The sequence below is a fragment of the Hyla sarda genome, chromosome 10 (assembly GCF_029499605.1).
Source record: "Hyla sarda isolate aHylSar1 chromosome 10, aHylSar1.hap1, whole genome shotgun sequence".
NCBI lineage: Eukaryota > Metazoa > Chordata > Amphibia > Anura > Hylidae > Hyla > Hyla sarda.
Genome location: NC_079198.1, coordinates 128035614 through 128061745, shown reverse-complemented (window position 1 = coordinate 128061745; position 26132 = coordinate 128035614). Strand labels below are relative to the sequence as shown.

Below are 26132 nucleotides of genomic sequence, written 5' to 3'. Positions count from 1 at the left end.
CTGCAGGGTGCCCAAACTTTTGCAATTTTTTTGTTTTCTGTTATTTTGAAAGTGTAAATGATGGAAATAAAATGTAACTTTTGGTGACATATTATAAGAATGTCTAATCTGTAATTTGATGCCTTTTGGAGATTTTTCCATCTTTCCTTGGCTTCTTTATGCACATTAATACAAATTTTCACCTGGGGTGCCCAAACTTTTGATCCCCACTGTATGCATTTATTGCAAACTCTGCCACATACCAGGTCTGGTACAAGCATTCACCATCAATAAGAATTTCTCAATATGTATTTAGAATCTACAGAAGAAAGTTGAGTCAATTTGTAAGATTGTTACATTATGTATCCTGTACTGATCCTGAGTCAGTACAAAATAGTTCATGTATGTACATAGGGGAGATTTATCAAAACTTGTCCAGAGGAAAAGTTGATGAGTTGCCCATAGCAACCAATCAGATCGCTTCTTTCATTTTTGAAAAGGCCTCTGAAAAATGAAAGAAGCGATCTGATTGGTTGCTATGGGCAACTCAGCAACTTTTCCTCTGGACAGGTTTTGATGAATCTCCCCCATAGTGACCTCACCAGCAGAATAGTGAGTGCAGCTCTGGAGTATAATACAGGATATAACTCAGGATCAGTACAGGATAAGTAATGTAATGTGTGTACACAGTGACCTCACCAGCAGAATAGTGAGTACAGCTCTGGAGTATAATACAGGATATAACTCAGGATCAGTACAGGATAAGTAATGTAATGTATGTACACAGTGACCCCACCAGCAGAATAGTGAGTGCAGCTCTGGGGTATAATACAGGATATAACTCAGGATCAGTACAGGATAAGTAATGTAATGTATGTACACAGTGACCTCACCAGCAGAATAGTGAGTACAGCTCTGGAGTATAATACAGGATATAACTCAGGATCAGTACAGGATAAGTAATGAAATGTATATACACAGTGACCTCACCAGCAGAATAGTGAGTACAGCTCTGGGGTATAATACAGAATATAACTCAGGATCAGTACAGGATAAGTAATGTAATGTATGTACACAGTGACCTCACCAGCAGAATAGTGAGTACAGCTCTGGAGTATAATACAGGATATAACTCAGGATCAGTACAGGATAAGTAATGTCTTCACTGATTGGGCTTTATTTTCCTAAAATCCTCTTCAAGGAATGCGGTTCCCTATGGTGCACGTGTCTAAGGGGTAGAGCTCCCCTTTAGCAATGTTAGTGATATGAGGGACGTCTCCCATCGATAAGACTGATAGTGTTTTGCTGTTTTGTTCCCTTCTTAGTGCTCGGACTCTGATAGGAAGTGTCATCTGTGGACGGTGCTGGATTTGGCCTTCTTCATTATTATGGGGGTGGTCGGGGGGCTGCTCGGAGCCACATTTAACTGCTTGAATAAGAGGCTGGCAAAATACCGGATGAAGAATGTGCACCCCAAGCCTAAGCTTATCAGGTAACCCAGACGCCCATTGCCCAGAGTCGACCTGATCCCTCCGTCCATGACACCGCGACGCTTCTTCTTTTCCAGAGTCTGTGAGAGTCTCTTAGTCTCTTTAGTCACCACCGTTGTTGTGTTTGTGTCATCGATGGTCCTGGGAGAATGTCGGTCCCTGTCTCCCCATAATGACTGGAATAACAGCTCCTCCGCCATGCAGGTACTTTATTATTACTGCTATGGGCCATATTGGAATTATCATTATTCCCACTGTTCTCAGGCCGGGTTCACACCACGTTTTTCTGTATCAGGTTCCTGTATCAGGTTTTGGAATGAAAAACGGATTCCTCAAAACCGGACTAAACTGTATCAAAAAGTGTGTACAAATTATAACCCGTATACGGTTTGAAAAATTATTTCTGGTTGCATCCGCTTTTTAAGAAAAAAAATAAAACGTATACGTTTTTAACTTTTCACTCTATTATGAATAAAGTTTCACTTGTTTGATTGAAATTCCAAGAAAAAAACTGTGCAAAGTCGAAAACAGGATGGAACCGTACGCACATATGGTTCTGTACAGTTCCCATTGACTCTTATGTTAAAGGGTTACTCCGGTGGGAAAAAAACATTTCCAACTGGCTACAGAAATTTAAACAGATTTGTAAATATCTTTTATTAAAAAAATCTTAATCCTTTCAGTACTTATCAGTACCACAGATTAAGTTGTGCAGTTCTTTCCAGTCTGACCACAGTGCTCTCTGCCGACACCTCTGTCCATGTCAGGAACTGTCCAGAGTAGGAGCAAATCCACATAGCAAACCTCTCCTGCTCTGGACAGTTCCTGACATGGACAGAGGTGTCAGCAGAGAGCACTGTGGTCAGACAGGACTGTACAACTTCCTGTGGAGCATACAGCAGCTGATAAGTACTGGAAGGATTAAGATTTTTTTAATAGAAGTAATTTACAAATCTGTTTAACTTTCTGGCACCAGTTGATTTGAAGAAAATTGTTTTCCACCGGAGTACCCCTTTAAAAAAAAAAGAGACATCATACTAATATCATCATACTGTTATATCATTATTCTGGTTTAATTTTTAAAGGGGCACTCCGGTGGAAAACTATTTTTGTTTCATATCAACTGATGGCAGAAAGTTAAACAAATTTGTAAATTACTTTTTTTTTTTTAAATTCTTAACCCTTCCAGTACTTATCAGCTGCTGTATACTCCAGAGGAAGTTGTGTAGTTCTTTCCAGTCTGACCACAGTGCTCTCTGCTGACACCTCTGTCCATGTCAGGAACTGTCCAGAGTAGGAGCAAAATCCCCATAGCAAACCTCTCCTGCTCTGGACAGTTCCTGACACAGTCAGAGGTGTCAGCAGAGAGCACTGTGGTCAGACTGGAAATAACTACACAACTTCCTCTGTTAAATTAAAAGTCATTTACAATTCTGTTTTAACTTTTTGGTACCAGTTGATTTAAAAGAAAAAAAAAAATGTTTTCCATCGGAGTACCCCTTTAATGAAAACTTGACTAACTTGCTTGTTTTACAAATGTTAACCTAATTTCTTGTTATGTTTTTGTTCTCTATTCACATCTATAGCTGGTTTCCAAATTCTGCCGGTTGCTATTGGAAACGGACATTAGTTTAGTTCCAATCCACTGTCGGGTAAAATCTGCATCAGATTTTCTGCAGACCTATTGAAGTCAATGGGAAGCAACGCAATCCGATTGCAGACTTTCCACTGTGGAAATCCTGCAGCAGAATATCCGTAAGCAATAATTTCTGCTGCGGAAAACACAAAGCGGATTATGTGTTTTGGAATGTACCCTCGGACATGTGACCTGATAGCTGAGCTCTAGATTTGTCACTTTGAGCTCCCATAATGCACCTATAGTAGTAGTTCGGGTTAGCTTTGGTTGTGAATGGAGAAGAATGTATCAGGTACAGTTGTTTCAGAATTACTGACCTTAGAGAACCTCTCATGATCTTGTTAAATGTTATAATCCTCCCAGGTCACTGCCCCCATCATGATAAACCACCCCCTGCCTTTATTTTTATTATTTTGTAGTTTTCTACCTTGATATTGCTCTGTATTTTTTGCTCAGTCAGATTCACAGACTGGGAAGGGGCGTTCCCCAGCAGGTGTGACATCATCTGAAGCCATACAGGGGAGAACTTCCTCCCTCACTCTGCTTCACACAGCTCAAAGCAGTTCAGTGTGAGATGAGCTATGATTGGCTAAGGCGCCCCCCCCCCTCAGCACTTCCTGATTTTGGACTTCTGCCAGGCCAGTAGGTGTCCAAAGTCTGTGCAAAAGATGGGGGGAAATGTGCTCTGGACAAGTAGGGAGACACCTAGTGGCAGCTTTTTTAAACACAAAACATAGAAAACTTTATTTTTTATTTTATTTTTTTAAACAAAGTACATTAGAAAGATTTTTTTATTTACCATAAGGAGTGCAATAGCAAAAATTAGTTTTAAAGACAGTGCCCATTTAAAGCCTACCTGTCATATCACATACAAATAATGCTTCTATATGTTACTCACTAGGTCATGCAGATGCTTTGCAGGTCTTTATGTGTCTAGCTTCTGTATTTGGCTCACAAATCCCTCTGTTCTGCTGCTCTCTTATTCCATCATCCACTGCTCGGGAAGGGGCATGTCCGAGGCAAGCACTGAGCCCTCCCTCACTCACCATGCATTCACTTCCTTCCTGAGTCTGCTGTGATGTACTGTGCTGGGTATCTTCATCCAATCACTGCAGGCTGCTCTGTAACCCCTTCCTCCCTGCTGCAGTCTGATAGGACAGGAGTGAGCACAGGAGGAGTGCTAGTCCCACCCTCACTTTCTAGACTTTGTCTCAGCCTGTGCTTCTGCTGGGACAAAGATGATGCTGCAGTTGGACAGGATTATATTCTGGGTGATATAGGGACCCCTAGTGGTCTTTTTTATATACGCCATGATTTCTATTAAATAGAGATAATTTTTGATGAAGTATAATTTTGATAATTTATTTTTAGAAGTATATTAAAAAGGTTAATGTTTTGCCAAGATGTGCCTGTTTAATTTAAAGGCCTCGTGCCTCACCTAGTCATACCTGCGATAGCCAATCCTAGTCATGGTTTGGATAGTCGTAAATGGTGCGGACGTATTGCTGGTTATATTGGGGGATGATGCGGTTTCTTATCTGCCCCCTATTCTTATGTCTTCTCAGGTCTCCACATCCGATGACGTCAATTCCAGCATCAAAACGTTCTTCTGTCCCAACAACACCTACAACGACATGGCTACGCTGTTTTTCAATCCGCAGGAGTCGGCCATCTTGCAGCTTTTCCACCAGGACGGTCAGTCTGTAAAGCGCTGATAGGTCGGTTAGTCTGTAGTTGGTCGCTCCGGCGCCACGTGCTGTGTCTGTAATCGTGGGCTCTGTCCGTCTCTTGTGTTGCAGGCACTTTCAGTCCCATCACTCTGTCTTTCTTCTGCTGTATGTACTTCCTCCTGTCCTGCTGGACGTATGGGATGTCTGTTCCCAGCGGTCTCTTTGTCCCCTCCTTGCTCTGCGGGGCAGCCTTTGGTCGCTTGGTTGCTAACCTCCTGAAAAGGTAGAATATTACAGGGCAGGGTCTCCCCCCCTTTGTACCATGGCTGGGGCTTAGGGTGATAACATTCTCCATTTCTGTCCTAGTTACTTGGGGATGACTCATATCTACTCTGGAACGTTTGCCCTGATCGGAGCCGCCGCTTTCCTGGGCGGGGTGGTCCGGATGACGATCAGCCTCACGGTCATCCTCATCGAATCCACCAACGAGATCTCCTATGGATTGCCAATAATGATCACCCTTATGGTGAGGAGAAAACCACATGTTCTGCTCTATGATTGACTTGTATGTAAGCAGATGCCGTCACCGTGATCTGTCTAAGCAGGTGGCAGGCGACTGTTTTTGTGTATTTCTTATACACAAGTGGCCTCCAAACTGTGGACCTCCAGCTGTTGCTGATATATTTTACATATCACAATGGGTCATTTTGCAAAAAATTGGCTTTTTATCTTCAGTCATGTCCTGTGCACTGGTCATATCCCATGAAAAACCACAGGATAGGGGACAAGTGTCTGATTGTGGGGGGTACAACTGCTGAGACCCCTTGTGATCTCTTGAAGGGGCCCCGGCTCTCAGTGAGGAGCGTGTGCAGTAGACAGCATGCGCTCCGTTCATTAAAGGGGTATTTTTTTATCTTATCCCCTATCGAAAGGATAGGGGATAAGATGTCTGATCACGGGGGTCCCGCTGCTGGAACCCCCCCACCATCTCCCTGCAGCAGCCCGTATTCTATGCGTAGCTGCGTCTTCAGTTTCGGAAACCCCCGGGATACGGGGGAGGTGATGTCACGCCACGCCCCCTCCATTCATGTCTAATGGAGGGGGCGTTGCGGCCGTTACACCCTCTCTCATAGAAATGAATGGAGGGGGCATGGCGTGACATCACCTCCCCCGTCTCGGAAGCCCGGAGGTTTCCGAAACTGCAGACGCAGCTACGCACAGAATGCAGGCTGCTGCAGGGAGATCGTGGGGGTCCCAGCGGCGGGCCTCCCGCGATCAGACATCTTATCCCCTATCCTTTCGATAGGGGATAAGATGTTTTTGCCCGGTATACCCCTTTAATTATGGGTGCGCCTACTTGGGTGCTGTACTTGGGCATCTCCGACACACTCATAGAAATGAATCGAGCGCATGCCTTCTGCAGCACATGCTCCTCTCGGATCCGGGGTCACGTTATGGAGATCGTGGGGGGTCCCAACGGTCAGACCCCCTACGATCAGACACCTGTCGCCTATCCTGTGAATAGGGGATAAGTTATTTTTCACCAGATCACCCTTTTATTGGCCAATGCATTGACAAGGTTCTGCTTCTTTAAAGGAGAACGCTGGGATAGCAAAACGTATCCCCTATCCACAGGATAGGGGATAAGTGTCAGATCGTGTGGGGTCCGACCCATGGGACCCCCTGTGATCTCCTGTACAGGGCCTTGGCTCTCCTCCTGAATTGGGCATTTCAAGCTGATTAGGGCAGTGTGTCCCAGCCAGGGTGCCTCCAGCTGTTGCAAAACTACAACTCCCAGCATGCCCGGACAGCCTTCGGCTGTCCGGGCATGCTGAGAGTTGTAGTTTCGCAACAGCTGGAGGCACCCTGGTTGGGACACACATGATTAGGGACATGGCAGCCTGAGAGCCGTCAGGAAAGCAGCAGAATACTGAATGTGTACGACTATGGTGCAAACACAGGAGCGGTGCCATTCACTGTAACACAGTCTGCTAACCATGGCATCTAAGTGGTTATACAGAGGGAGGGAAGTCCCACCGCCCAACCCTCCATTGAGACCCCCCCCCCCCCCACCAGACATTCAAACAAGTCCTTGTACAGAGATGGAAAAATAAAAAAATTACTTGTTTAATGGAGATAAGCCGCACTGATTTACCCAAGTCATTTTAACCCTTTAAGAACCAAGCGTTTTTCTGTTTTTGCACTTTCGTATTCTTACTCCTTACCATACAAATCATAACCCTTTCAATTTTTCACTTATGATGGCTTTTTTTTTTTTGCAACACCAATTCTACTTTGTAAGGACGTCAGTCATTTTATCGAAATTTTGGGGGCTTCCGTTTTTACGCAGTACATTTTTCGGTAAAAATGACACTTTTTTTATATTTATTCCGTAGGTCCATACGGTTAAAATGATCCCCTACTTATATAGGTTTGATTTTGTCGTATTTCTGGAAAAAAAATCATAACTACATGCACGAAAATTTATACATTTAAAATTGTCATCTTCTGACCCCTATAACTTTTTTAAATTTTTTTGCATACGGGGCGAAATGAGGGCTCATATTTTGCGCCGTGATCTGAAGTTTTTATTGGTGCCTTTTTTGTTTTGATCGGACTTTTTGATCGATTTTTATTCATTTTTCTTATGGTATAAAAAGTGACCAAAAATACGCTATTTTGGACTTTGGAATTTTTTTGCACGTACGCCATTGACCGTGAGGTTTAATTAACGATATATTTTTATATTTCGGACATTTACGCACGCGGCGAAACCACATATGGTTATTTTTATTATGTTTATATATTTTTTCATATGGAATTTGGGAAAAGGGTGGGGGGTGATTTAAACTTTTAATAAGGAAGGGGTTAATGTGTGTTTTTAAACTTAAAATTTTTTTTAAACCTTTATTTATTTATATATATATATATATATATATATATATATATATATATATATTTTTTTTTTTTTTTTTTTACACCTTTAGTCCCCTTTAAGGAGGAATCATTTCATTCCTCATACAGATCAATTTGGTTCCATAGAACCACATTGATCTGTGTGCTCTGCGCTCGCTTGATAAAGCCTGGTCCTGCCAGGCTTTATCATTCACAGTGCAGCAGCCATCACTACAGGAGAGGTAAGCCCTCCGGCTACCTCAGCAGTGATCGTCCACCCCACTGGACCACCAGGGACGGGTTAATGGCACCTTTTGACGCCGCTTTCAACTTTGACAGCGGCGATCTAAAGGGTTAATAGCCGTATGTCTGCTATTAACGCCGGCCCCCAGCTACAGGAATCAGCTGGGGGCCGGCCGGTATGACACAGGCTTGAGTCAGGAGCCTGCATCATACCCTGTTAAAACCCCTTAACGACCAAGGATGTATATTTACGTCCTTGGCCGGCTCCCGTGATATAACGCGGGGTAAAGCGGTGACCCCGTGTCATATCGGATCGGTCCCGGCATGTATCTGATGCCGGGACCTGAGGCTAATAGCGCGCGGCAGCGATCGCGGTGCCGCACGCTATTAACCCTTTAGATGCGGCATTCAAAGTAGAACGCTGCGTCTAAACTGAAAGTAAAACCTGCCCGGCTGCTCAGCGGGGCTGATCGGGACCACCGCAGTGAAAATGCGGTGTCCCGATCAGCTGGGACACAGGGGAGGTCCTCTTACCTGCCTCCGGCGTGTCCCCTCGGCGATTGATTGCTCCAAGCCTGAGATTCAGGCTTGAGCAATCGACCGCCGATAACCCTGATCACTGCAAAGCTATGGCTTTGCATGGATCAGGGTAAAAGATCAGTGTGTGCAGTGTTATAGGTCCCTATGGGATAACAATGATCAGTGTGTGCAGTGTTATAGGTCCCTATGGGATAACAATGATCAGTGTGTGCAGTGTTATAGCTCCCTATGGGATAATAATGATCAGTGTGTGCAGTGTTATAGGTCCCTATGGGATAACAATGATCAGTGTGTGCAGTGTTATAGCCCCCTATGGGATAATAATGATCAGTGTGTGCAGTGTTATAGGTCCCTATGGGATAACAATGATCAGTGTGTGCAGTGTTATAGCCCCCTATGGGATAATAATGATCAGTGTGTGCAGTGTTATAGCCCCTATGGGATAATAATGATCAGTGTGTGCAGTGTTATAGGTCCCTATGGGATAATAATGATCAGTGTGTGCAGTGTTATAGGTCCCTATGGGATAATAATGATCAGTGTGTGCAGTGTTATAGGTCCCTATGGGAGCTATAACACTGCAAAAAGAAGTGTAAAAAAAAGGTTAATAAATGTGATTTAACCCTTTCCTTAATAAAAGTTCGAATCACCCCCCTTTTCCCATAAAAAAAAACACCATGTAAATAAAAATAAATATAAACATATGTGGTATCACCGCGTGCGTAAATGTCCGAACTATAAAAATATATCCTTAATTAAACCGCACGGTCAATGGCGTACGCGCAAAAAAATTCCAAAGTCCAAAATAACATATTTTTGGTCGCTTTTTATATCATGAAAAAATTAATAAAAACCGATCAAAAAGTCCGATCAATACAAAAATGGTAACGCTAAAAACTTCAGATCACGGCGCAAAAAATTAGCCCTCATACCGCCCCGTACGCTGAAAAATGAAAAAGTTATAGGGGTCAGAAGATGACCATTTTAAACGTATACATTTTTCTGAATGTAGTTATAATTTTTTACAGAAGTGCGACAAAATCAAACCTATATAAGTAGGGGATCATTATAATCGTATGGACCTACAGAATAAATATCAGGTGTCATTTTTACTGAAAAACGTACTGTGTAGAAACTGAAGCCCCCAAAAGTTACAAAATGGCGTTTTTTCTTCAATTTCGTCACACAATGATTTTTTTTTTTCCATTTCGCCGTAGATTTTTGGGTAAAATGACTGATGTCACTGCAAAGTAGAATTGGTGGTGCAAAAAATAAGCCATCATATGGATTTTTAGGTGCAAAATTGAAAGGTTTAGGATTTTTAAAAGGTGAGGAGGAAAAAATGAAAGTGGAAAAACCCACTTAGAATTTCTGGCTTTTTCCGTTTAGGTCGCCAAGTGGACCGGTGATTTCTTCAACAAAGGCATCTACGATATTCATGTGGCGCTGAGAGGCGTCCCCCTACTGGAGTGGGAGACGGAGGAGGAGATGGACAAGTAAGAGGCTCCTTGTATAATCCAACAGTCGTGTTTTATCACTGAATAGATGTTGTATTTATATACAACCCTAATACAAAATTCACTGTGTATGTTTATCCTGCCCTAGAGGAATGATTCAATACCATATTTATTTATTTATTTATTTTTTAAATCAACTGGTGCCAGAAAGTTAAACAGATTTGTAAATCACTTCTATTAAAAAAAATCTTAATCCTTCCAGTACTTTTTAGGGGCTGTATACTAAAGAGAAATCCAAAAAAGAAATTAATTTCCTCTGATGTCATGACCACAGTGCTCTCTGCTGAGCAGCATATGTTTTCTATGGGGATTTTCTGCTGCTCTGGACAGTTCCTAAAATGGACAGCAGAGGCCAGCAGAGAGCACTGTGGTCATGACATCAGAGGAAAGGCATTTCTTTTTTGGATTTCTCTGTAGCATACAGCCCCTAAAATGTACTGGAAGGATTAAGATTTTTTAATAGAAGTAATTTTCAAATCTGTTTAACTTTCTGGCACCGGTTGATTTAAAAAAAAAAGGTTTTCCACAGGAGTACCACTTTAATCCTTCCAGTACTTATCAGCTGCTGTGTGATCCACAGAAAGTTCTTTTCTTTTTGAATTTCCTTTCTGTCTGACCACAGTGCTCTCTGCTGACATCTCTGTCCATGTCAGGAACTGTCCAGAGGTTTTTCTGTGGTAATTTGCTTCTACTCTGGATAGTTCCTGACATGGACAGAGGTGTCAGCAGAGAGCACTGTGGTCAGACAGAAAGGAAATTCAAAAAGAAAATAACTTTCTGTGGATCATACAGCAGCTGATAAATACTAGGAAGGATTAAGATTTTTTATTAGAAGTAATTTACAAATCTGTTTAACATTCAGGCACCCCTTTAAACATTTGTGTTTTGGGGCCTGTGTTGCCCCCTCAATAATAATAAGTTCTATGTCCGCAGATTAAGAGCTTGTGATATCATGGAGCCCAACCTGACATACGTGTACCCTCACACTCGTATCCAGTCCCTGGTCAGCATCCTGCGCACGACCGCCCATCACGCCTTCCCTGTGGTGACTGAGAACCGAGGAAACGAAAAGGAATTCATGAAGGGAAACCAGCTGATCAGCAATAACATCAAGTACAAGGTCTGTATGTGGGGGGATAACATGCAGAGAAAGATCACGACAAAAAAGTTGTGCAAATTTCTAATATACCCTGTGTTTAAATTCTGTACATCTTCAAAATCTCTGCTTGCTGACAGTGAATAAAAACATTCATTGTTGTCGTTCAGAGGCCAGAAAAAGGTTCTGATTTAGCTCTGCTCTTCACACAGCTGCAGTTTGTTACAATGTATCCCTGTCGGTGTGAATTATGGTGCGTTCACACGGCCGTCTGTCCCCGTTTTTTTTTATCCCCGTTTCGGTTCCGTTCTTGCAGGCTGTAAACGGATTAAAAAACGGTTTTAAAAAAATCCCATTCGTGTCAATGGGATTTTTTTTTACAGTTTGTACCTGTCTGCACTCATTTCCGTTTTTTTGACGGCAGAAAAAAAAAACGGCACATGCAGTATTTTTTTCTTCCGTCAAAAAAACGGATACAGTAAATTTAACATTGAAGTCTATGGAAAACGGATGAGCGTGGCACTTAACGCACCAGGATGTACATTTACGTCCTGACCATAACCGCGGGCATCGGCGCGATGCCGGCATCATGCGCGGCTGGTCCCGGCTGTTGATCGCAGCGATCCCGCGGATGTCCGCCATTAACCCCTCAGATGCCGTGATCAATACCGATCACGGCATCTGCAGCATCGCGGTCACTTAACAGAATGATCGGATCGTCCGCAGTGCTGCCGCGGCAATCCGATCATCCTGCACGGCAGACGGAGGTCCCCTCACCTGCCTCCGCTGTGTTCCGGGAGTCTTCTGCTCTGATCTGCCTTCCCGCAGACCAGAGCAGAAGATGACCGATAACCCTGATCAGTGCTGTGTCCTATACATAACACTGAACAGGATTAGCAATCGAGTGATTGCTTTAAATAGTCCCCTATCGGGACTATTAAAGTGTAAAAATAAAAGTAAAAAAAATGTGAAAAACCCCCTCCCCAATAAAAACGTAAATTGTCCCATTTTCCCTATTTTACCCCCAAAAAGTGTAAACATTTTTTTATTTTGTATACATATTTGGTATCGCCGCGTGCGTAAATATCCGAACTATTAAAATAAAATGTAAATGATCCCGTACGGTGAACGGCGTGAACGTAAAAAAAAAAAAAAAGTCCAAAATAGCTGCTTTTTTATGACATTTTATTCCAAAAATAATTCATAAAAAATTTAATAAGTTTTGTATAAGCAAATATGGTATCGATAAAAAGTACAGATCACAGCGCAAAAAATTAGCCCTCATACCGCCGCTTATATGGAAAAATGAAAAAGTTATAGGTCTTCAAAATAGGGGGATTTTAAAACGTACTAATTTGGTTAAAAAGTTTGCGATTTTTTTTAAGCGCAACAGTAATAGAAAAGTGTGTAATCATGGGTATCATTTTAATCGTATTGAACCAGAGAAAAAAAAAAACGTAATTTTTACCATAAATTGTACGGTGTGAAAACAAAACCTTCCAAAATTTTCAAAATTACGGTTTTCTTTTTAATTTCCCCACACAAATAGTATTTTTTTGTTGCGCCATACATTTTATGATAAAGTGAGCGATGGCATTACAACGGACAACTGGTCGCGCAAAAAACAAGCCCTCATACTCGTCTGTGGATGAAAATATAAAAGAGTTATGATTTTTTGAAGGGGAGGAGGAAAAAAACAAAAACATAAAAATAAAATTGTCTGAACCCTTAAGGTCCAAATGGGCTGAGTCCTTAAGGGGTTAAAGAAGTACACCGGTGGAAAACTTTTTTTTTTTTTTTTTTCTTTAAATCAACTGGTGCCAGAAAGTTAAACAGATTTGTAAATGACTTCTATTAAAAAATCTTAATCCTTCCAGGACTTATTAGCTGCTGAATACTACAGAGGAAATTATTTTCTTTTTGGAACACAGAGCTCTCTGCTGACATTATGAGCACAGTTCTCTCTGCTGACATCTCTGTCCATTTTAGGAACTGTCCAGAGTAGGAGAAAATCCCCATAGAAAACATATGCTGCTCTGGACAGTTCCTAAAATGGACAGAGATGTCAGCAGAGAGCTCTGTGTTCCAAAAAGAAAAGAATTTCCTCTGTAGTATTCATCAGCTAATAAGTCCTGGAAGGATTAAGATTTTTTAATAGAAGTCATTTACAAATCTGTTTAACTTTCTGGCACCAGTTGATTTAAAGAAAAAAAGTTTTCCACGGGAGTACCCCTTTAATCCCTTAAGGACGCAGGACGTAAATGTACGTCCTGGTGCGGTGGTACTTAACGCACCAGGACGTACATTTACGTCCTGTGCATAACCGTGGGCATCTGAGCGATGCCCGTGTCATGCGCGGCTGATCCCGGCTGCTGATCGCAGCCAGGGACCCGCCGGCAATGGCCGACGCCCGCGATCTCGCGGGCGTCCGTCATTAACCCCTCAGGTGCCGGGATCAATACAGATCCCGGAATCTGCGGCAGTGCGCGATTTGAATGAATGATCGGATCGCCCGCAGCGCTGCTGCGGGGATCCGATCATTCATAACGCTGCACGGAGGTCCCCTCTCCTTCCTCCGTGCGGCTCCCGGCGTCTCCTGCTCTGGTCTGTGATCGAGCAGACCAGAGCAGGAGATGACCGATAATACTGATCTGTTCTATGTCCTATACATAGAACAGATCAGTATTAGCAATCATGGTATTGCTATGAATAGTCCCCTATGGGGACTATTCAAGTGTAAAAAAAAATGTAAAAAAATGTAAAAGTAAAAGTAAAAAAAAAGTGAAAAATCCCCTCCCCCAATAAAAAAGTAAAACGTCCGTTTTTTCTTATTTTACCCCCAAAAAGCGTAAAAAATGTTTTTTATAGACATATTTGGTATCGCCGCGTGCGTAAATGTCCGAACTATTAAAATAAAATGTTAATGATCCCGTACGGTGAACGAAAAAATATTTAAAAAAGTCAAAAATTCCTACTTTTTTAATACATTTTATTAAAAAAAAAAAAATGTATTAAAAGTTTTTTATATGCAAATGTGGTATCAAAAAAAAGTACAGATCATGGCGCAAAAAATGAGCCCCCATACCGCCGCTTATACGGAAAAATAAAAAAGTTAGAGGTCATCAAAATAAAGGGATTATAAACGTACTAATTTGCATATAAAAAAGTTTGTGATTTTTTTTTTTAAGCACAACAATAATATAAAAGTATATAATAATGGGTATCATTTTAATCGTATTGACCCTCAGAATAAAGAACACACGTCATTTTTACCAGAAATTGTACGGCGTGAAAACAAAACCTTCCAAAATTAGCAAAATTGCGTTTTTCGTTTTAATTTCCCCACAAAAATAGTGTTTTTTGGTTGCGCCATACATTTTATGATATAATGAGTGATGTCATTACAAAGGACAACTGGTTGCGCAAAAAACAAGCCCTCATACTAGTCTGTGGATGAAAATATAAAAGAGTTATGATTTTTAGAAGGCGAGGAGGAAAAAATGAAAACGTAAAAATTAAATTGTCTGAGTCCTTAAGGCCAAAATGGGCTTAGTCCTTAAGGGGTTAATGTCATCCGTTTTTTCAATCTGTTTTTTGATCCCTTTTTACTTCTGAGCATGCTCAGAGCAAAAAAAATTATTTTTTTTTAAAGTCCAATTTTACTTTTGACGGGAGAAGAAGGGGACGGGTCTATACGGCCATGTGAACGCAGCCTTAGCAGGTTGTAGTCCAGAGCTGCTAACCTCACCATAATACACGGTAACATACTGCTGCCCTGAAGGAGTTTCTATTCACTGACTGCAAACATAAAGCTTGAAAATGATGAGCAAATGAAACAAAATGTTTGTTAGAAAGTTCAAGAACTTTTCACAATTCTGTGATGTAAACCTTTTTCCCCATAAAAATTGACTGGCCTTTTAACCCCTTATGTAATGTTTACATCAGTGTTTCCCAACCAGGGTGCCTCCAGCTGTTGCAAAGCTACAACTCCCAGCATGCCTTGAGCCTGGTGGTTGCTGGGGAGTTGTAGTTTTGCAACAGTTGGAGGCACCCTGGTTGGGAAACACTGGTTTACATCAACATTGTAAAGCTCCGTTACAACTGCTAATTACAGGGCTGGGTCGGGGGTCGGAGGTCGTGACCAACGTATCAAAACTTAAAAAAATTGTCCTTATCCGACACCTTTAAGGGTGGGTTCACACCACGTTTTTGCAATACAGTTCCCGTATCAGGTTTTTGATAAATAAAACGGATTCCTCAAAACCTGACTGAACTGTATCAAAACGTGTGTACAAATTATAATCCGTATACTGTGTCCGGTTGCATCAGTTTTTTAAGAAAAAACTGTATATACATTTTGAACTTTTCACTCTATTATGAATAAAGTTTCACTTGTTTGATTGAAATTCCAAGAAAAAAAACCTGTGCAAAGTCAAAAACCGTGTGGAACCGTAAGCACATACAGTTCTGTACGGTTCCCATTGACTCCCATGTAAAAAAATAAAAAAACATATACGGTTTAATACAGTCCCCCCCCCCCCCCCCCCCCCCGACCAAAAACCATGGTAGGCTACAGTTTTGGGTACGGGGAAAAAAAAACCTGACAAAACCGTACAAGACGCAAAACGGACACAACTGGATGCATCTTTTGGCGTACGGTTTTCAATGGAGAGTCAATGCATACGGTTTTCAATACGGTTCCGTACGGTTTTCACATTGAAAAGGTATACGGGAACTGTATCACAAAAACACTTTTATTTATATGGCTAATTTTTAGTAATTTCTACTCTTTTGGGGGAGATTTATCAAAACCTGTGCAGAGGCAGAGTGGTGTTGTTGCCCATAGCAACCAATCAGATTGCTTCTTTCATTTTCCACAGGCCTCTTTAGAGGCCTGTGGAAAATGAAAGAAGCAATCTGATTGGTTGCTATGGGCAACTACACCACTCTGCCTCTGCACAGGTTTTGATAAATCTCCCCATTTGTCTTTTATTTGTACTTTTTGACAATTTTTGTCTTGATGGGACTTTTTGATGATCGTTTTTTATTTTTCCCTGATATGAAGTGACCAAAAAATCTGAATTCTGTGCTCTTTTTTTTTTTATTTATTTATTTTTTTACATTTACGCCATTGACCGTGCGGTTTCATTAAAGGGCTACTCCACTGGCCAGCGTTCGGAACGCTGTTTTCGCGCTGGACATTTAGTTCCGAACGCCGGCCAGTGGAGTACCCCTTTAGTGTTCTATTTTAAAAGTTCAGATATTTCTGCATGTGTGATACCGCGTTTGTTTATTTCAGTTTTACATTACATTATATTTTTATAAAAAGAATGAAAAAGGGGTCTGATTTAAACTTATTAGGGGCTTATTCAAACCCTCTGACCCCTCATAGCAGCTGATAGGGACACCATGCTTTGGTCACAGTGGTCCCAATCAGCCCCCTGAACAGATCGCCAACACATTTTTTCCAGCTTTTAGACTTCACAATTAACTGTGATCACTTTGTCTAAAGGGTTAATGCTGGGCATGGGCTTGATCGGGGATGTCCGGCATTAGCGGAGGGTGTACATGTACGTTCTTCATCCTATAAAGGGGTATTCCATGAAAAAAACATTTTTCTTCATATCAACTCGGCTCCAGAAAGTTGAACAGATTTGTAAATTACTACTATTAAAAAATCTTAATCCTACCAGTACTTATTAGCCGCTGAAGTTGAGTCGTTCTTTCCAGTCTGACCACAGTGCTCTCTGCTGACACCTCTGTCTGTCTCTAGGAACTTTCCAGAGCAGGAGAGGTTTGCTATGGGAATTTGCTGCTACTCTGGACAGTTCATGAGACAGACTGAGGTGTCAGCAGAGAGCACTGTGGTCAGACTGGAAAGAACGACTCAACTTCAGCAGCTCATAAGTACTGGTAGGATAAAGATTTTTTAATAGAAGTCATCTACAAATCTGTTCAACTTTCTGGAGCCAATTAATGTGGAAAAATTTTTTTTTTTTTTCATTGAATACCCCTTTAAGAGATTAAAATCTGAAGATGGAGAACACAATAATGCAGAACATTGTCTCTCTTTGTATAGAAGTCCAGTATCCTGACCCGAGCCGGCGAGCAGCGGAAGAGGAGTCAGTCTATGAAGTCTTACCCGTCCAGCGAATTGCGGAACATGTGCGATGAGCATCAGGTTGCCGAAGAACCGGTGGAGAAAGAGGATATGCTGCAGCAGATGTTAGAGCGCAAGTAAGGAAATCTCATCTCACCCCAACAGTATATCTTAATATCTCCATTTCTATATATATATATATATATATATATATATATATATATATATATACATACATACATCTCGGTTCATTACCCCTGATGAACCGTATCTTTATTTGTATAAGGGGAAACACGTCGGGATTAAAATTTGGGGATTGACCCATTGGAGTACTCCGTTATTGGAGACCCTTTAATCTAAATGGTTTGCTGTTTTTAATATTTTGGACTCTTTTGTAACTTTGTTATTTAATAAAGATATTTTTAACTATTTTTTTTGTGGATATTTGTGGGAGAACTCATCTGAGCCTCCTTCATGATGAACAGAACATCAGGACTTCAGTGATGAGTGACACTATAAGTTTACCTACCATACATTTTCTATAACTGTCGGACAAACATTTATCTCTCCCAACTTTCCCATACGCGTGAACGTATATGTATAGTCTCAGGGGAGGGATAAGCTGCTACCAGACTTTGACACAATTTTATCACTCTCTAAACCAGTGTTTCCCAACCAGGGAGCCTCCAGCTGTTGCCAAACTACAACTCCCAACATGCCCGGACAGCCGTATACAGTAGATACAATTAACATACGGTTTTGTCGTTTTTTTTGTTTCCCGTTTTGGGGAAAAAAAACTGATACAAAACTGTATATTAAAATTGTGATGTGAATGTAGCCTAACTTAGGATGTTTTTGTGTTCCCAGGTACACCCCTTATCCGAACCTGTATCCTGACCAGTCACCTAGTGAGGAGTGGACCATGGAGGAACGCTTCCGGCCCCTGACATTCCACGGTGTCATCCTACGTTCGCAGTTGGTCACATTGTTAGTCAGGGGAGTCTGTTACTCGGAGACGCAGTCTGTAAGTTGCTGAACACTGATAGGAGATTCTCCATCATCTTCCTCCTTGTAGCCTCTTCTTCCCCCATTATACTTCCTTAGCCATCCATGTTTTCTGGGATCACATACAGTGGGGCAAAAAAGTATTTAATCAGCCACCAATTGTGCAAGTTCTCCCACTTATAAAGATGAGAGGCTGTAATTTTCATCATAATTTTCAACTATGAGAGACAGAATCAGAAAAAAATCCATAAAATCACATTGTCTGATTTTTAAAGAATTTATTTGCAAATTATGGTGGAAAATAATTATTTGGTCACCTACAAACAAGTAAGATTTCTGGCTCTCACAGACCTGTAACTTCTTCTTTAAGAGTCTCCTCTGTCCTCCACTCGTTACCTGTATTAATGGCTCCTGTTTGAACTTGTTATCAGTATAAAAGACACCTGTCCACAACTTCAAACAGTCACACTCCATACTCCACTATGGCCAAGACCAAAGAGCTGTCAAAGGACACCAGAAACAAAATTGTAGACCTGCACCAGGCTGGGAAGGCTGAATCTGCAATAGGCAAGCAACTTGGTGTGAAGAAATCAACTGTGGGAGCAATTATTAGAAAATGGAAGACATATAAAACCACTGATAATCTCCCTCGATCTGGGGCTCCACGCAAGATCTTACACCGTGGTGTCAAAATGATCACGAGAACGGTGAGCAAAAGTCCCAGAACCACATGGGGGGACCTAGTGAATGACCTGCAGAGAGCTGGGACCAAAGTAACAAAGGCTACCATCAGTAAGTAACACACTACGCCGCCAGGGACTCAAATCATGCAGTGCCAGATGTGTCCCCCTGCTTAAGCCAGTACATGTCCGGGCCTGTCTGAAGTTTGCTAGAGAGAATTTGGATGATCCAGAAAAGTATTGGGAGAATGTCATATGGTCAGATGAAACCAAAGTAGAACTTTTTGGTATAAACTCAACTCTTCTTGTTTGGAGGAGAAAGAATGCTGCGTTGGATCCAAAGAACGCCATACCTACTGTGAAGCATGGGGGTGGAAACATCATGCTTTGGGCTGTTTTTCTGCAAAGGGACCAGGACAACTGATCCGTGTAAAAGAAAGAATGAATGGGGCCATGTATCGTGAGATTTTGAGTGAAAACCTCCTTCCATCAGCAAGGGCATTGAAGATGAAACGTGGCTGGGTCTTTCATCATGATAATGATCCCAAACACACCACCCGGGCAATGAAGGAGTGGCTTCGTAAGAAGCATTTCAAGGTCCTGGAGTGGCCCAGCCAGTCTCCAGATCTCAACCCCGTAGAAAACCTTTTGGAGGGAGTTGAAAGTCCATGTTGCCGAGCGACAGCCCCAAAACATCACTGCTCTAGAGGAGATCTGCATGGAGGAATGCGCCAAAATACCAGCAACAGTGTGTGAAAACCTTGTGAAGACTTACAGAAAACGTTTGACCTCTGTCATTGCCAACAAAGGGGGATATAACAAAGTATTGAGATGAACTTTTGTTATTGACCAAATACTTCTATACTTCTTCAATTTTCTACCATAATTTGTAAATAAATTCTTTAAAAAGCAGACAATGTGATTTTATGGATTTTTTTCCCATTCTGTCTCTCATAGTTGAGGTTATAACCTATGATGGAAATTACAGCCTCTCATCTTTATAAGGGGGAGAACTTGTACAATTGGTGGCTGACTAAATACTTTTTTGCCCCACTCACTCTATGTGTCTTTTAATGGATCCTTCATGTTGTGTTACTCTAGAGTGCCAGCCAGCCGCGCCTCTCCCATGCCGATATGTCGGAGGATTACCCCCGCTACCCCGACATCCATGACGTCAACCTGACGCTCCTCAATCCACGGATGATAGTGGTAAGAACATGGATGTTTCTAGATCAGATCCCACAGTAGTGAATATGAAACAAAGGCAAGATTTCTTCTGTATGGCACCAATCAAGGTAGCTGTTCCAAAACTACAACTCCCAGCATGCCCGGACAGCCAACGGCTGTCCGGGCATGCTGGGAATTGTAGTTTTTGCTATACTGATGTCTTTCTCTTTCCTTTTTTTGTCACAGGATGTCACGCCGTACATGAACCCATCCCCATTCACAGTGTCGCCGAACACCCACGTCTCTCAGGTGTTTAACCTTTTCAGAACCATGGGTATCCGGCATTTGCCAGTGGTCAATGCTGTGGGAGAGGTAAGTGATCAGGGGGTGGAAACTTTTTGCATAGTTATATTTGCAGGTTTTCACCACAAACTCAGCACTGCTACATCTCCTATAGCACATCCTACGACACTGATGTCCAGTTCAAAGGGCAATCGCGCACTCTCGTGCATAAAGCAAGATGACGATGCAACGATTCTGCGCAACAGTTTCCTATTTTATATTATTCTGTATATTTTGTTGCCCAGAATTGTTGGTGCCAGAAAGTTAAACAGATTTGTAAATGACTTCAATAAAAAAAAAATCTTAATCCTTTTAGTACTTTTTAGCAGCTGTATACTACAGAGGAAATTCTTTTCTTTTTGAACATCTTTTTTTATCTTGTCCACAGTGCTCTCTGCTGACACCTCTGTCCGTGTCAGGAACTGTCCAGAGCAGCATAGGTTTGCTATGGGGATATTCTCCTGCTCTGGACAGTTCCTGATACGGGCATCGGGTGTCAGCAGAGAGCACTGTGGACAAGACAAAAAAGAAATGAAAAAAATAATTTCCTCTGTAGCATACAGCTGCTAAAAAGTACTGGAAGGATTAAGATTTTTTTAATAGAAGTAATTTACAAATCTGTTTAACTTTCTGGCACCAGTTCATTAAAAGTTTTCCACCCCTTTTTAATGTATTATGGATTACCATTTTTTTACAAAATGCGTTATGAGACAACATAACGTTCTACGCCACAAAATAACATTCCGTGTTAAACAAAATGGATTCTGTGTGACCCCCCACAATTGTATTTGGGGCGATAGAACAACATTGTGTACTTCACAAAATGTTTGGTCGTATGAAATTAATGCTTTACAGGTAATTTTACTGCAGTATACACAACATTAGGCCATGTTCACAAAACAAAAATTCACATTGGAATTCTGCACAGAAATTCCTCAACAGCAGAGTCCCATTGATTTCAATCGGATCCTGCTGCGCTGGTCACATAGCAGAATATCGGTGCCGGAAATATCTGATAGAGAGATTCAAATTCCGGTGTCCGCAGAAAGAATTGACGTGTCTATTCTGTCCGCGGACTCTGCAGGGAAACGCAGTGCCGTGTATGAGACAGCGCATTTACGAGCGGTCCTTGCCCCAGCATGTTCCGTTGTCAGGGGAATGTCCGCACGGAGATTTTCCTAAGGCTATGCTTACACGGCACGATTTCCTCACTGAATCTCCTATACTTCTCAATGCAAAATCCATGACACGCAAGTCATTTGAAGCAGAATTGCCATGCGGAAATTGTACGTGGAATCAAAGCCTCATTGGTTGTGAACTGAAGGTCCTGGAGAGGATTATGGACATGTCCATTCTGGAAACAGAACATTATACAGTGGTCCCTCAAGTTACAATATTAATTGGTTCCAGGACGACCATTGTATGTTGAAACCATCGTATGTTGAGACCAGAACTCTATGGAAACCTGGTAATTGGTTCTGAAGCCACCAAAATGTCATCCAAAAATAGGAAAAAGCGAGAATTAAAGAAAAATAAGTAGATAACTAATAGAGATAAAGCAAATCCTTACATATAAAAGTAAGAAAGATCTGCTGGGAGCTGTAATCACTGTCTATGTCAGTGTTTCCCAACCAGGGTGCCCCCAGCTGTCGCAAAACTACAACTCCCAGCATGCCCGGACAGCCGAAGACTGTCCGGACATGCTGGGAGTTGTAGTTTTGCCACAGCTGGAGGCAACCTCTTTGGGAAACACTGGTCTATGTATAGGACAGAAGCTTCTTCATGGTCCTGTACAGAACACACAATGTCCTAAAAAAAAAAAGGAAAATGGAGCCGCCCTCACCTGATGCCCAAAGGAGCAGCTAACCCTGGTACAGGTAAAGAGTACAGAACATGTAATACCTCCCTGTACTGTGGTGGGCGCTACCAGACACCAGTCAGTGCATACACTTCAGTAATACATGTAAAGAGTACAGAACATGTAATAGCTCCCTGTACTGTAGGGGGCGCTACCAGACACCAGTCAGTGCATACACTTCAGTAATACAGGTAAAGAGTAGTACAGAACATGTAATACCTCCCTGTACTGTAGGGGGGCGCTACCAGACACCAGTCAGTGCATACACTTCAGTAATACAGGTAAAGAGTACAGAACATGTAATACCTCCCTGTACTGTAGTGGGCGCTACCAGACACCAGTCAGTGCCTACACTTCAGTAATACAGGTAAAGAGTAGTACAGAACATGTAATACCTCCCTGTACTGTAGGGGGCGCTACCAGACACCAGTCAGTGCTTACACTTCAGTAATACAGGTAAAGAGTAGTACAGAACATGTAATACCTCCCTGTACTGTAGGGGGCGCTACCAGACACCGGTCAGTGCATACACTTCAGTAATACAGGTAAAGAGTACAGAACATGTAATACCTCCCTGTACTGTAGTGGGCGCTACCAGACACCAGTCAGTGCATACACTTCAGTAATACAGGTAAAGAGTACAGAACATGTAATACCTCCCTGTACTGTAGGGGGCGCTACCAGACACCAGTCAGTGCATACACTTCAGTGATACAGGTAAAGAGTAGTACAGAACATGTAATACCTCCCTGTACTGTAGGGGGGCGCTACCAGACACCAGTCAGTGCATACACTTCAGTAATACAGGTAAAGAGTAGTACAAAACATGTAATACCTCCCTGTACTGTAGGGGGCGCTACCAGACACCAGTCAGTGCCTGCACTTTAGGAATACACGGGTTTTACCAGTGAAATATCCGTTCTGATTGGTCGGTTCTTCCAGCCATTGACACGTTTCGCAGATTCCAGAGCATTGTATGTTCAGTCTGGTTTCAAGTTACAATGGTCCAGAAAAGACCATTGTATGTTGAAACTATTGTATGTTGAGGCCATTGTAAGTTGAGGGATCACTGTACTCCTCATCAGACCCTTCCATTCACGTCAATGAGGCTTTGATTCCAGGCAGAATTTCAACAAGAAATTCAGTGAGGAAATTCTATGTGAATGTAGCCTAAGGGTACGTTCACACGAGCGGATACACAGCGTATATTACACTGCAGATCCGCCGCTGAAGACCCCTACATGGTGCCTTTAGGTGTGTCTGCTCGGAGCAGCAATCCACCGCTATGAGCAGACACTGCTGCGATGTGCGAGTTGCTTCGCATGCGTGGTGTACTTGCGTACATTGCGGCCACTCCCCCTGCTCCCTGAGCTAGGCCGAGAGCTGCCACGATATGCGAGTATATTGCACATCGCAGTGTGTCTGCTCATAGCGGCGGATTACCGCTCCGAGCAGGCACCTGTAAAGGTAGCATACAGCGGCGGAACCGCAGCGCAATCCGCGCTAAGGATCCGCTCGTGTGAACGTACCCTTAAAGGGGTTATTTTTTTTTTTTTTTAATATACCAACTGGCTCCAGAAAGTTAAACAGATTTGTAAATTACTTCTATTAAAAAATCTTAATCCTTTCAGTACTTATGAGCTGCTGAAGTTGAGTTGTTCTTTTCTGTCTAAGTGCTCTCTGATGACACGTGTCTCGGGAACTGTCCAGAGGAGAAGCAAATCCCCATAGCAAACCTCTTCTACTTTGTGCAGTTCCCGAGACAGGTGTCATCAGAGAGCACTTAGACAGAAAAGAACAACTCAACTTCAGAAGCTCATAAGTACTGAAAGGATTAAGATTTTTTAATAGAAGTAATTTACAAATCTGTTTAACTTTCTGGAGCCAGTTGACATAAAAAAAATTTAAAAAAAAGTTTTTTCCTGAAATCCAAAAAAGTGCCTTTTTTTTTTTCTTTTTTTCATTCTACTCCACCCCCCGTAAAATAAATATATGTATGTAAATGGGGTGGACATACATGTGAGATACTGGCCCTGATTTACTGATGTCGGGTTCTGTTGCATTGGGTTTTATATGTTCCCCACTCGTTTTTCCTGTCTAATTCACTAAGGTGTCGCAGGATTTTGTCGCAAAGGTTTTTTTGTGGCGCATTTGAAACCCGAGCAGGAAATTTTCCTGTCAGACACGGTGAAGCTTTCACAGCGATAAGCACAACATCCATAAGGCTGGGTTCACACCACGTTTTGTTAAATACGGTTCCCGTATACGGCTGGGAGGAGGGGGGGTGGGGCTTAATCGCGGCGCCCGCACTCAGACGTATTCGGCAACCGTATTTAATGCATGTCTATGAGCCGACCGGAGTGAACCGCAGTCTCCGGTCGGCTTCGTTTTCGGCCGTATGCGGTTTCCCGACCACAGGTAAAAAACGTGGTCGACCGCGTTTTTGCCTACGGTCGGGAAACCGCATGCGGCCGAAAATGAAGCCAACCAGAGGCTGCGGTTCACTCCGGTCGGCTCATAGACATACATTAAATACGGTTCCCGAATACAGCTGAGTGCGGGCGCCGCGATTAAGCCCCGCCCCCCCTCCTCCCAGCCGTATACGGGAACCGTATTTAACAAAACGTGGTGTGAACCCAGCCTAAGCTAACGAAATGTCTCAGAGACAAAAAAGGCTTTATCTTTATTTATTTTTTTATTAGCATTTTCCTTACAGTACATTTACAAAAAATTACATTCCAACACCCAAAAATGGCTTTATCAGGCTGTTCTAAAAGGTACATTAAAACACTCTCTGGTGGTCCCGTGGGGTTGATCGCCCCCCCCCCCCCCCCCCCCCTCTGCGCTGCGGAGGGGGGGGGGTGATCAACCCCATGGGACCACCAGGGAGTGTTTTAATGTACCTTTTAGAAGCTGCTGTCAGCTTTGACAGCAGCGATCTAAAGGGTTAATAGCTGACATGTGGCGATCGATGTGCGGTATGGCGCAGGCTCGATTCGTGAGCCCGCACCATTCACGGTTAACGGCACAAGGACGTGGGTACAAGTCCTTGGTCGTTACACAGTTAAAGGGGTACTCCACTGGAAAAAAAAAAAAATCATTTTATAAACTGGTGCCAGAAAGTTAAACAGGTTTGGAATTTACTTCTAACAAAAAAATCTTAATCCTTCCAGTACTTATCAGCTGCTGTATCATCCACTGGAAGTTTTTTTTCTTTTTGAATTTCCTTTCTGTCTGACCACAGTGCTCTCTGCTGACACCTCTGTCCATTTTAGGAACTGTCCAGAGCAGGAGAGGTTTGCTATGGGGATTTGCTCCTACTCTGGACAGTTCCTAAAATGGACAGAGGTGTCAGCAGAGAGCACTGTGGTCAGGCAGAAAGGAAATTCAAAAAGAAAAGAACTTCCTGTGGATCATACAGCAGCTGATAAGTACTGAAAGGATTACGATTTTTAAATGGAAGTCATTTACACATCTGTTTAACCAGTTGATTTAAAAAAAAAAAAAAGGTTTTTCAGTGGAGTACCCCTTTAAGGGCTTAAAATGACAGAGAAGGATTTGGAGATATATACGTGGGCAGTAACCTACAATGACCGCCGCACACACAGGACGATGGAACACCAAAAAGGCAAAAGAATGAAAGGGCATGCTGGGATTTGTTGTCGCACAATATAAGGCTGCATTCACACCTTGTTTTCAGTCTACGGTTGCCTGATCCGGCTGGGGGGTGGGGAAAACTGCGCTCCCATTTGTGAGCGGACCTAAACCTGTAGTATACTACGGTTTTAGGTCCGGTCAGGAAAACCGCTTACAGGTCAAAAATGAGTTTGACTCCGGTCGGCTCATTAAAGGGGAACTCCGCTGAAAAATTTTTTTTTTTTTTTTAAATCAACTGGTGCCAGAAAGTTAAACAG

At 42.4% G+C, this 26132-nt stretch overlaps 1 protein-coding gene across 1 annotated transcript in view; it reads left to right on the top strand.

Moving 5' to 3' along the window:
- CLCN6 (chloride voltage-gated channel 6) overlaps positions 1 to 26132 on the top strand; it is a 60702-nt gene that overhangs the window by 30654 nt on the left and 3916 nt on the right. The window contains exons 12-22 of the mRNA XM_056542214.1: positions 1305 to 1471; positions 1547 to 1673; positions 4671 to 4800; positions 4905 to 5058; positions 5142 to 5301; positions 9843 to 9949; positions 10904 to 11090; positions 17146 to 17303; positions 18034 to 18190; positions 19953 to 20060; positions 20265 to 20390. Coding sequence (XP_056398189.1) covers positions 1305 to 1471; positions 1547 to 1673; positions 4671 to 4800; positions 4905 to 5058; positions 5142 to 5301; positions 9843 to 9949; positions 10904 to 11090; positions 17146 to 17303; positions 18034 to 18190; positions 19953 to 20060; positions 20265 to 20390 — 1581 coding nt within the window. The remainder of the gene's footprint in view (positions 1 to 1304; positions 1472 to 1546; positions 1674 to 4670; positions 4801 to 4904; positions 5059 to 5141; positions 5302 to 9842; positions 9950 to 10903; positions 11091 to 17145; positions 17304 to 18033; positions 18191 to 19952; positions 20061 to 20264; positions 20391 to 26132) is intronic.